The sequence below is a fragment of the Cupressus sempervirens genome, chromosome 6 (genome assembly GCF_028749045.1).
Source record: "Cupressus sempervirens isolate cs-2001-9-10 chromosome 6, ASM2874904v1, whole genome shotgun sequence".
Lineage (NCBI taxonomy): Eukaryota > Viridiplantae > Streptophyta > Pinopsida > Cupressales > Cupressaceae > Cupressus > Cupressus sempervirens.
Genome location: NC_143123.1, coordinates 69,968,162 through 69,981,361, shown reverse-complemented (window position 1 = coordinate 69,981,361; position 13,200 = coordinate 69,968,162). Strand labels below are relative to the sequence as shown.

The 13,200-nt window shown below is 33.5% G+C and overlaps 1 protein-coding gene across 2 annotated transcripts in view; it reads right to left on the bottom strand.

The window, feature by feature from the left end:
• Positions 1–13,200, bottom strand: part of LOC149551187 (uncharacterized) — a 42,377-nt gene that overhangs the window by 14,020 nt on the left and 15,157 nt on the right. The window contains exon 6 of one of the 2 annotated variants that reach the window (XM_089789642.1): positions 12,839–12,931. The exons of the other annotated variant lie outside the window; for it this stretch is intronic. Within the exon in view, the coding sequence (XP_089645768.1) occupies positions 12,853–12,931 (79 nt within the window). The 3' untranslated portion in view covers positions 12,839–12,852. Of the gene's footprint in view, positions 1–12,838; positions 12,932–13,200 lie in introns of those variants that run through there. 2 annotated transcript variants of the gene reach the window in all.

Here is a 13,200-nt window from a genome sequence, read left to right as displayed (position 1 = left end):
GGACAGCGACATGATACCTTCAACTTCACAAAAAAAACACAAAGGTGATTCATCTAATTCCTTTGACATAATACAATACTGTGAAGATGTGACAATTCATATATGTCCACTAGATTACTTGAAGTCTAATCCTAATCAATTGCAAAGGTTAGTTGAACACTATAGTACTAAAGATGGAGGTCATAATAGTATGAATGGTAATGTTGATCATCACAGTAAAGCTAGCACTAGTAGAATTTCTATGATTGATGAAGATCTTATACTTCCTAAGCTGTTTCAAGAAGAAGAGTCTATTGTCTTGGCTACCTCTCTGAATCAAAAACCAAATCCTTTTTACATTTCCTTGTTTATAATTGGAAATCGGTTGAGTAACTGTATCATAGACTCGAGGGCTTATGATAATGTGATGCATGCCTATGTAGCTAAAGCTCTAGGTCTTCCACTGACTAAAACCTTTGGTCATTTTTACTCAATGGATGTAAAAAAAGTACCCTTGCTTGGACAAATAAAAGATGCTCAAGTTCTCTAGTTGCCTATCCTTCTAAAAAGCTAAAACTTACCATCCTAGTAGCAGACATCCTTGCAAGTTATGGAATGTTCCTAAGTAGAAGTTTTTGTAAAGACATGGGGGGAGAGATAAAACTAGAGTGGTCTTATGCTACTATCCAAGTTGGAGACAACAAGATGAAACTAGAACTAGAAGAAAAGGCAAAGTTCATTGTTCTAAAATAAAATGATCCTAGGTTTCAAATATTATGTCAAGAAATGTAGTTTGGTAATTATATGTTATTTTTTGATACCCTTGACATTCAAGAAGAATCAGAGTAGGTTCATGGTGAACAGTTGTGGACTTTGGAATTTGATATCAGTTGTGTTAATGTTGGTTCAGGGACAAGAATGGTTTTGACACCACCTAGTAGAGAAACAACTTGTTTGGCATACAAGTTAGATTTCAAAAATACTAACAATACTGCAGAGTATGAAGCCCTTCTCCTTGGTATAATTGCAGCTAAACAAAAAGGAGTCAAGATACTCAAAGCTCAAGGAGATGTAGAATTGGTGGTAAGGCAAGTGAAAAATCAATATGCAGTAAAGAATCCAAGATTAAGAAAATAATAAGGTGTGGGATGAAATTGAGAGTTTGGATGCTTTCTCAATTATAGCAGTACCAAAGGAATTCAATTCAAGAGCTAGTTCTTTGGCAGTTTCTACATCTTTGCTTCTACCACATCCTGATTTCAAAGCTCCAATTAATCCTTCTTCCAATCAAGGAAATTCTTATATCCTAACTACCACAGATTATTTTAGTAAATGGGTGGGAGCAAAACCTATGAAGAAGACTTCATCAGAAGCAGTATGTGAATTTCTCAAAGAACATTTATTGGTCAAATTTGGACTCCCTATAAAATTGATAATGGACAATGCATCTTACTTTTTTCTTTAGAAATTGTTTTGTTATGATAATGGTATCCAAGTTGGTCATTTTTCTAATTATTTCTCTCAAGGAAATGGAAAGGCCGAATCTAGCAATAAGAATCTAATTAATATCTTGAAGAAATTAGTTTCAGATAATCAAAAAAGTTGGCACAAGAAGATACATGATGCTTTATGGGAAGATATAACTACACCTAAAAGGGCCATTGGGATCTCACCTTTTGAGTTAGTTTATGGAGTAGAAGCTACCTTGCCATTACCTCTAGAGCTCAACACTTGTAAATTGAAGACTATGATTGAAGAGGATGTTTTCAAAGATGGATTAGAAAAGAGAATTTTGTATCTTACCAAGTTGTAGGAAGAAAGAGAAGAAATGGTTGACAGAATCACTGAACATCAAGGAAGAGTCAAGAAGTTATTTCATAAAAGAGCAAGACCTAGGAAATTCATGGAAGGTGATTTGGTCATACTATGGGATTATAAGCGACATGAACCAAGAGGAATGCACTCCAAGTTCCAATATTTTTGGAAAGGGCCATCTCAAATCATACAAATGAACCAGAACAACTCTTTCAAGTTGGCATATCCCACTGGGGAAACCTTGCCATGTTCTTATAATGGGTAGGATTTGAAGTTGTATCAAATGCAAAATTGAAAGCAAGTAATCCCCACATAGTAGCTAGTTAAGTAGGTTTTCTTTAGCTTAGTTGCTCGCTTTCTTAGTTAGTTGTTGTTGCTTTCCTAGATTAGTCTATTTGTTTCGATTGTCAAGTTGTCATCTTGTTGTGTGGAACCAAAGATTTCTAGGATTCTTTTAAGCATTCTGATGCTTAAATCCCCAATTAGAACCAGTCATTGCCCAATTTTCAATTCATTCCTTTTGCTTTAGGTTTGCGTCAAGTCAACTGTGTCAATGTCTTGAGTCTGATTCTAGAGTGCCCATAAGATAACCTCTCTTCTCATCATCCCTTTGAGTTAACCTAATGTGAGAAATCATGCAAGCAATGTACTAATCAAAACACTAGGAAATTTGGTTTTGGAGGGTTTGTTTATACGTTCCTCTGATGAGAAGAAGGTCTGGATACTTTATTGATCCATCATTCCCTATTCTTAATCATGTTGAAGGCAAATATTCATGTTGTGTTATAGTTTTCATCGAAGATACCATTGTGATCAAGCTCAAAATGAAGAAGAAATTGATTTGTATCAGTTTTCAGTTGCAACTAGGCGATAATAAGTAGAGGTAACCCAAAGTTAAGGCAACGACAAAGCGAAAGCGTATAAATCACATGATTGCAAGGTTGGCCAACAGTTTAAGGCTAATAGTTGTAAAGCTGCAAAATGTTAGAAATGACTGCTAGGCACATGATCGCAACTCAAAGCTAACCAATGGAAATCTAAGTTGTGATGGTCCACAGAGGAAACAACATGACACGTGGAGTAGATGGACCCACATTTCAAAGCAAAACAAAGAGTTAAGATCTTCTATTCCTAGTTGTTAGATCTTAAAAATCAATGATGGTCACATGTTCGCAAGCAATTAAGGATAACCATAAGTTAACATAGCAAAGCAACGAAAAGCCATTGATTGCACAATCGCGGGTAGTTAAAGACAACCTAAGGTTATTGTTGTGAAGGCATGACCATGTTAGTGTGCAGTCATCACTGAGTCGCTGCGATTAGTAGAATAGAGATAGGTGACGCTGTGAAGTGGCGAATAAGAGAAATTGCAAGGTCACAGGTTAAAAAGAATTCAAAACATTTCAGGTTGCAAAACTGCGAAATGAAATAACAATTGTTGGATCACATCATTACATCGAGTAAAGATATCGAATGAAAGAAAGTCATGAAGAAGTGACAAAGGAGAAATAGGGAAGATTGCAAGGTTTTAATCTTGATCATTGATCTCAGATCAATGACCAAACTTCAAACTTGTTATAACCATTGAAACATGAATTATATGGACTTGGCGCCAACAATTGAATATGAAGAAAACAAAGATTTTCATAGAGTTCCTAAATAGCACGAAGATAAATAGTCGCCACATGTTTCCAAAAGTGTTATGGAGTCAAGATCTTCGATGAGGAAGATGCCATGTGTCCATATCATGTTGTAGATTAAATAATTTCATATTTTATTTCTATCATGTGATTGTTGCTCTGCTAGATCTAAGGGATACATAAAACTATAAATGTAATTTCTTCTGATAATACAAAGGTCGGCAAACTTGATGGTGAATTGGCTCTGTAATTCCATTTACCTAATTTGTTCTTCATGTTTGTTGCCCATTCCATAGATTAGTTCTGCATTGGGAGTTGAAAGACAATCATAGGTGATTCTGTAATGATCACGTGGATTCCATTTCACTATAGCTCTTACAATATAGGTAATTCCATTTACTTGTTCATATGTTATTATATTTCTCCTCTCGCCTATCTCACGTCATGTTAAAGTAGCTTCATTGGGAATTGAAGAATAAATTTGGACGAATCTATTAGCAACTTGTTGGATTCTGTAGACGCTTAAAATAATCCCAAATGCTATATATTAATTCATTTAATATTTCTTTTGACATTATAATTAATTAATTATATTTTCCATATTCTTCTACTTATTTAATTAGATAGGTTCATTTCCCTAATGTATTTAAATTTAATTTAAATACTTCCCCTGTAATGTATTAAATTCATTTAATGCATAGTGCTCCATAAATCCCCCTTCTAAATAAGTTCTAATTTATTTAATCCTTCCACTTTATTAAATTCTCTAATCTTATGATTAAGTTAAATCCTATTTAATTTAATCCTAATCCCATCCTAAAACCTAGTCTACACCCATCACTCTCATCCCTCTAAGCCTATCTATTAATTAATCCCACTTTATTATCCTAAACCTCTCTTAATCACCTCTTTAGCAACTAAGTGGTTGCTCACACATGTGTGAGCAACACAAGGCTGAAGGAGCTTCCTCTCATTAAACTGTCCAAAAAGGTATTCTTACACATTTATCCCCCACTCATTTCCCTAAGGTTGCTCACACATGTGAGCACACCTTGAGCCTCTCAACCATACAGTTTCTCTTTGACTTTTGCATGGCTTGTCCTTTAGCCCATGTGTCTCCCTTGTGGCACCTATGTGGATGACGCATAGATGCCACCTCCCCAAGGCCTCTCTCAAACCTATAGATAGAGCCCTTGTCTCAAGCATTTTACATCTCCCTCATTTGTATTGTTATCATGCTAGTTTAGAGTTAGAGTTTTCTTAGTAATTCGCATGTTACTACTAACCCTTTGGTAGTTGTTTACTTCTTGCATTGCTTTGTTTATTCATGATAGTATTGCACTCTTAGATTTTCTTTCTACATCCACTTCTATAATCCTTTGAGTGCTCTCAAGAATGGTTGCTTCCATAGCCATCTCTTGAAGCATTCTTCATCATTTAGCTTTGTTGCATGATTAATTATTGCATCTTTCATATCATTGGGATTCATAGTTGTGTTTGGAAGAGCACATCTACATCCCTCACACTTAAGCACACCAACAAGGCCTCTTATGGGTGCCCTTGTTGAGCTGCTTTGAGGTTGTGTGGGGACTCTTTCTTATTGGTTGCATTAGTATTAAAACACAATATTAGTTAGTAGTTTTCTTGATTTCAGTATAGTTTTATGCACATGCTACTAACGTTTTATTGTTTACGTGTGCTCCCAATAGGTTAGGTTTTCATGCATACAGATTCCATTTCATCTAAGCCTAATAGTTAAAGCAATTCCATTTGCCCTCATGTGCATCTCTTCTTCCTTTCTTCTTTTGCATTTAGATAATTAATCTGCATTTAGAATAGAAGTAAGAGTCGAGAAATCTCAAAGATAACCTACTATAGTCATTCCATTGGGTGTGATAGGTTGTCCCAATCTTTGCCTAAATTGTTTGTGTCTACAGACAATTTGGTTAGCCTTTACTACTCTCAGATTAAGAGCTTATTCTGTTAAAAATTTGATCTAAGAAAGACATAATTCATTGCACATCATTGAAAGTCTTAAGGGAGTTGTACCTTGTAATTCAAAGGGCAATGATAGAGTGAATACACTAACCCATTTGTTGGTAACATCCTTTTGTTTCTCGAAGGCATTGGGCATTAAAAGAGCCAAATTATAAAATCAAACAGGAGAACAAACTGTAAATCCAACATAACTTCAAAAGATCTTTATTTGAACTAAAATTACATTACTTTTCTCATACATTATCTATAGTTGAAGGGTATATATGTGTAGCCATAACCATTGGTTTGGTATCCTCAACCAAATAATCATCACATGCTTAGAGGTACAACTCTTAGTGGTTTTTCCTCTTCGATCGCTATGTTTTAACCATACAAAAAATCTCTGCTTCACTTTTGACAAAAGACATTGACTCTAGCTCCCTAAGAGCTCTTGTTTTGATATTGTTGCGGTCTTCCCATCACATTTTTAAAATTTTTTATTTATTTATTGTATGTATGTATGCACACACACACACACACACACACACACATAATATTTATTTATAATTATATATAAATAATATTTATTTATAATCAAGTAATTGTATATAATTTTTAATTTTATATAATTGTTTATTTTATAAATAAATATTAGTCTATTATTTGTTTTATAGAATTATTCTAAGTGCAATTATACAAATGTGTCATGCTTTCTTTGAGTGACATAAAAACTATAAAAATCTAAGATAAGTAATTTATTTATTAATTGAATATAAATAGTCATTTTTTATTTTATTATTATTAGTATTCTATAAATAAATAAGAATATCTTATATTATTCATAAAATCAAAAAGCTTGAGCTTGATAAAATATTGTATTGCATTACTAACACCTAGCATATTATAAGATTTTTGATATGGCTTTCTCACTCACTATTAACAACCCTTCTGGCTATACTATTAGTTTGTCATTTGTTAATATTAGTTTGTCACCAATTGCCAGATTGTCAATTGATGGCTTGTCACCTTTTAGTCTACAACATGTAGCTAATTTACTAATGATGGTCACTATTGGTTTGTTGTTGACAATTGTTGCTTATCTATTAACATTTGGTGTTGTATTTTGTAGTTCATTACCAATGAACAGTGGTTCCCCTATTGAGACAAATTTTCCACCTTAAAGGTTTGGCACATTGCACGTGAATGCTCTTACTTCTTCCCCAACTTCTTTATCCTTTGCTAACGTAGTTGGCTCTTCTAGTGGTAAAATCCTTTCTTTTGCACTTATTCGTCCATCACTTAAGAGTAAACCTTAATGTTTCTTTTCTTCAATCCCTATTGTTATTTGTGTGGAGTAAGTGTTCTATAATGAAGAATGCTTGTCCAAGTGTGCTCTTATTTGTAGGTTCAATGGTTTATGGCCTTTCCTTCTTGACTTGCATAAATGGGTTTTGAATTTGTGGAGACCCATTATTGAGGACATGATTGAGCTTCATCCTACTTCAAGGGGATTTTCTATGGTTGTTTTGCAAACTAAAGAGGACGAAGCTCAAGTATTTGAAGAAGGTATTTGGTTGTGGGGAAAGAACTCCCTTTTTCTTAGACCTTGGTTCCCTTACTACAACCCTCTAACTAAATCTATTAGTATTATCCCTATTTTGATTAACTTTCCTTATTTACCTCTCCAATTTTGGACTCTCTTTCTTCCAATCTATTGATAATGTTATTGGAAGGTCATTTTCACTCATGATTCTTTTCTTATTTATGGGCATCCTACTTATGCCCACATTCTTATGGATATTGCCATTTCATAAGATCTACTCGATTAAGTTGTCTTTATGGTTGGGGAGAGACCTTGCCCACGGATTCTCAATCATGAGGGTCTTCCTTTTTTGTCATAGGAAATGTTTTGCTAAAGGTCATCTAATTGCAACTTGGAAAAAATCTCACCATAGAAATACTACTAGGTGGATAAATGCTCTTTGTAAGCATCTTACAATGGGTAATATAGATGAAAATTCCAGAGATGACAATTTGATTCAGCATACTGAGAAACCACTAGTAGAGCCTCTTATTTCCATTAAGTATGTGGATTTCAGTATGTTTAGTGCAAATCTGTCCATTACTCAAGGTTCATCATTGACTAACATTATTTTGTTCATCATTGACAACTTTTGTTGGTCATGACTATAGAAAGTTTCTACTAGTATGTTAACTTTGAACATATTGGTCCTAGCAAGCATGAGAATGTGGTTGTGGCTACTCCTTATCCCTTTCCAATGTGTCTTTTTGCATCAACTTGTTCTTTTATGTCAAAGAATGGTATATTATGGATAGTTCTATGCATAGGGAAGAGAGCTTGTTCAAAACATTTGATTCTCAATCTTAGTTCAAGGTGACAAAAGTGAAATAATTTCCTTATCTTTAGTTTGGCCTTCCATTTTTTGTAAAGGGCTTCGAACACCATTCAAAAGTTGCTTATGTATTCACGTTGATTGGTTGTAGCTTGTTTATGTTTTATATGTAAGAAGCTCTTTATGTGAGGGTTTTAGATCCCAACAAAAATCTGGTTGTTGGGCTTCAAGTCCCAATCAAGCATATTTTCCTCTAATAAAAAATTAAAAGCTTAAGCTCCTAATTTATCTTGTTAATATTTAAAAAAAATTAAAACTATTATATCAATAGTAAAATTATATGCTATTTTCAAAAAACATAAATGATATGAAGAAATATACCAAAAAAATCTTTAAAATATTAAATTAATAATCTCATTAGTATTATAATATTATATTTTATAATGTATTACTAATCAATATACTATATCATACTAGTATTTAAAATTATTAAAATTCTATTAAATTTAATTCATTAAAGAATAATAAATTAATACTTAAATTTCTCCAAAATGATATGAGTAATTACATACATACAACATTATTCTTTAGAGAAATTGCCCATCTTGGTAATTACAATGGTGGGAGGGGATTGTTAAAAATATTTTCATTATTGTCAAAGAAAAATCAATGTCATAGTATTTGTCATTAATGTCAAAATGTCCCATTGTTAAAGGAGAAACAATGTCATAAAAGAGAATTAAATGACTTGTGCCCATTAGATTGTTTGCTTCAATTATAATGCAAGTTGTTTGCAAAAGTTGGTCACCCTAAATAGTCTTATATTGGCACCTATATTTAGAAGGTGTCCCTCTTTATGAAATAAATAAAAACTATAATTTTTAAGTGAAACAAATTAAAACTGTAATTTTAAAATGATGCTAACCCCCTCTTGAAGGAGTCACCACTCTTTGTGAATAGGCATAAGTAGGATATAATAATGTAAAGAAAATAAAGTAGGGCAAGAAGAAAATGTGAATACAAGATTTTTTTTGAAGTGTATATGAGTGACAAACATTACACATGATCATTTAAAAGAAAATTTTATGAAGACTTAAATGGTCATCATCCATTAAAGAGTCTATATTCAAGAAGTTGAAGACATTAATTCAATTAAAAGTTGGCGTCTTAAATTCAATAGATTGATGCATCTTACTAAGTTGGTTCTTAGTAGCGATGATTGGTATCTCTAAAAGGTTGGTACCTACAAAAATCAATAAGAGCATTTTTATTTTGTGGCTAGATTTCAATAATATTTTGAAACAATCTATCATTGCGGTTTTCTCTCAAAAGAGTGACTACATAAATCTTACATTCCCTAATTGGTAGATCTTGTGTGGTTGTTAAGATTTAATAAGTAAATGATATCTTAGTATATTTCACCCTCATCATTATAGTTGTGTGCTCATCATTTTCTAACATTGCAATATGGAGAATGAGAATAAAATTAAGATGCATAGAGAATAACATTAAGGATGAGGATAAAATTAAGATTTCCAATAAGGAACAGAGAGAGGATTTCTATTTTAAAAGAAGTTAGAGCACCAATCGTAATAGACTATAGGAGTGATGAAGAGGAAGTGGAACATGAAAATGATGAAAGAAGGGGAGAATTATAATGGTGAAAGAAAGGTATGTGATAATGAGGAAATCCAAAATCTAATCTTTTGTAATGGAGTAAAAAACCTAAAACAATGAAGTGAGTGCATAGGGCACTTAAGAAAAAGTAGAGTTCTTAGAAATGCAAGTAAGAGATTCAAAACCAAAGTGTTAATACTATTTTACACATGTTTTGAGTAAACACCATTATAAAATCTACTAATATTATAGGTCTCAATGGCCATGGGTCCTAAAGTTCAAATTTAACCATTGGGTGTGAGCGGGCGTGAGCATTTATGTGGCCCTAGTATCCAAGCAAAAATGTCTATTTGGTTCTAGTGTCCTTACGAAATTAGCCTTCCATCTTTCAAGAGTAGATAGATGATAGGAAATAATCCCTTCCATCTTTGTATCACATACTAATGACATGTATTTGGCTAGGACATGGGGAAATCACATCTGAACATAAATAAGAGAATGGGCACCTAAATAGGCATAGAGCATAATTTGAAGATTGTGAAGTAAGCAATTTTCAACTTTTAATTGCCCAAGAGGAACACCAGACATTCACAATATATGATTTATACTATTTTATGGGATGATACCTTATAAAGTAGCTATGTCCTTTTGTTTCAATCTTCACCAAACCATAATAAACAAGCAATGTTTTACAAAAACTCAAATATCATGATTACAAAAAGCTCATTGCATCTAGGATTACACATTTTTACGTAGAAAATATTAAATTGTATTAGTTAAAATTATTACACTTGTCACTATTTCCATTTTGAGGAATCTTATTGTGCCACAAGTTCATAAATGAAAATAAATAAAAATGTTTCATATCGTTTACTAGAATTTATTTATCAATAGAAAAGAAACCCATTGCTCTTCTTTACATAGTATCAAACTCGTGGATACTCAAATTGATAGAGGGCCACACCACCCTTACCCACTCACAATCAAGAAAGCAACAATATAGAGACCAAGAAAAAAAAATGCTTCACAAATAATTTTATTATACTTGAAAAATCCTTACAACACCCACAAGATGATATGACTTCTTCAACATAAAAAAAATCCTAAATAAGAGTCTTCACACCAAGAGCTTCACCAATAACTTCTACTTGAAGAGCTACACCTTTAGAGTTTTCACACCTTGAAGTCTTTACGCCTTCTAGCTTCTACTTCTCAACCTTTCCCTTGAGCTTTCACCTTCTTCTCGAGCTTCTACTCCTCAAGCTTCCCCCTTGAGCTTTCCTTTTGAGCTTGATTAGAAATGTTCATATGCCTTGCTTAAATAGGCACTTTTAACCCAAGACATTACAAACACAACCAATGTGGGATAAAGGGTAAATACAACTATCTTTAAATAAATATTAAATTCCCACCCAAATACAACTAAGCACCCAACAAATATTAAATACATGATTTATCCAAAACTTTCTAGAATTTCCACCTACACACCTCGATTAATGGAATGACAACTATTTTTCTTATTTCTCTATTTTATGCCACCTATGCACCTCGAAAATAGAAATTCCTCTCTTTTTTTTTTTCTTTTTCTCCTTTTTCCCTTTTTTTTATTTTTTATTATTTCTCCTCTAATTTTCGTCACTTTTCTCTCTCCTCCAGAATTTTTTTTTTTTTTTTTTCCCAATAATTTTTTCATGCAAGATGCTCCTGCATCAGACTTCCCCGGTAGATAGAAAAGTGTGTCCCACACTTTGACGCCAAAAGAAAGATCTACCACCATCTTCATCTTCACCAAAGGCTTCCACCTCAACGGGGACAACAAAACCACCATGCAAATCTTCCACATCTGCATTACTCTATCAAACACTCGAATCTCAACCATCCAATCAGCATGCTCACCCTCAGAAACAAATTGAACATAATGCTTCATTACCAAACTTCCATTCACATCAACAACTAGTGAATCCATACCAACAATAACAAGCTCTACATCAGCATCAACATGTAGATCTCCATCAACACATTCCACACTAACAACACCAGAAACCTCACTACTCACAACAAGATGCTCTGCAATACATAACTCACCTCCAACAACTGGATCATCCACGACCGAGTGCTCTGCAACATACAAGTCACCACCAACATCAACTAGATCATCCACTACCGAGTGCTCCACAATCTTCATGTCAGATTCAACCAATTGATCATGAAAACCAATCTCTGTCCCAACATCAACAACATTAGGAATATCTTTAGCAACAACCTCTAGTTGCTCTGCAGGTTTTGCATCAAGCTCCACAAATTGATCAGCAAAACCATCCTCTTCCACCTTGACCTTCTTAGCTTTAGCATCCAACCGAGCAAACATCTTAGAAAAATTCCTCTCCACTATATCATGGATTTTCACAATCATCTTAGGGTCCAATCCTCTTGGAGCCATCTCCCAAGATCTTCGTAAACCCTCTACAACAAATCCTTCCCATGCTCCTTGTGACAACCAAATTGTTTGCAAGTCAGATCACAACCTGCCACCTCGTACGAACAATCAGGAACCACATCACAAGTCTAGGACAACAGATTTGCAATCCACCAGCTCTGATAAACTTCACCCAACCAAGGTCCTGGTACAAACTGCCTCACACTTCGGCGATCTGCTTGTACACTCAGGAACTCCTGCTCTGATATCACTTGATAGAGGGCCACACCATCCTTACCCACTCACAATCAAGAAAGCAACAATATAGAGACCAAGAAAAAAAAATGCTTCACAAATAATTTTATTATACTTGAAAAATCCTTACAACACCCACAAGATGATATGACTTCTTCAACATAAAAAAAATCCTAAATAAGAGTCTTCACACCAAGAGCTTCACCAATAACTTCTACTTGAAGAGCTACACCTTTAGAGTTTTCACACCTTGAAGTCTTTACGCCTTCTAGCTTCTACTTCTCAAACTTTCCCTTGAGCTTTCACCTTCTTCTCGAGCTTCTACTCCTCAAGCTTCCCCCTTGAGCTTTCCTCTTGAGCTTGATTAGAAATGTTCATATGCCTTGCTTAAATAGGCACTTCTAACCCAAGACATTACAAACATAACCAATGTGGGATAAAGGGTAAATACAACTATCTTTAAATAAATATTAAATTCCCACCCAAATACAACTAAGCACCCAACAAATATTAAATACATGATTTATCCAAAACTTTCTAGAATTTCCACCTACACACCTCGATTAATGGAATGACAACTATTTTTCTTATTTCTCTATTTTATGCCACCTATGCACCTCGAAAATAGAAATTCCTCTTTTTTTTTTCTTTTTCTCCTTTTTCCCTTTTTTTTATTTTTTATTATTTCTCCTCTAATTTTCGTCACTTTTCTCTCTCCTCCAGAATTTTTTTTATTTTTTTATTTTTTTCCCAATAATTTTTTCATGCAAGATGCTCCTGCATCACAAATAATACAAAGTCAACCTAAAACATTTGGCAGCCATATGGACCCTAGAAGAGGTGTTTGATGTTGTCCATAAACCATTATCCAACAATGCCTGTAAATACATTTAAACATTTAGTCATTATTTTCTTCTTAATCCAACTTAAATTAAAGCAAATGTTGAAAAAAAGTTATTTAATTCAGCATTCACTTATTAATCTACTTAATTAAAACTAAACATCAACTAAAAGTTTTTCTATCTATTTATAATTTTTTCATTGAAGCATACAGAAGTGCTCCATTCAATTTGAAATGTGTGATCTCATTTATGTAGTACACTACCATTTTCACCATCAAGATCACTCAAGTCCCCTTTGTGTTTCA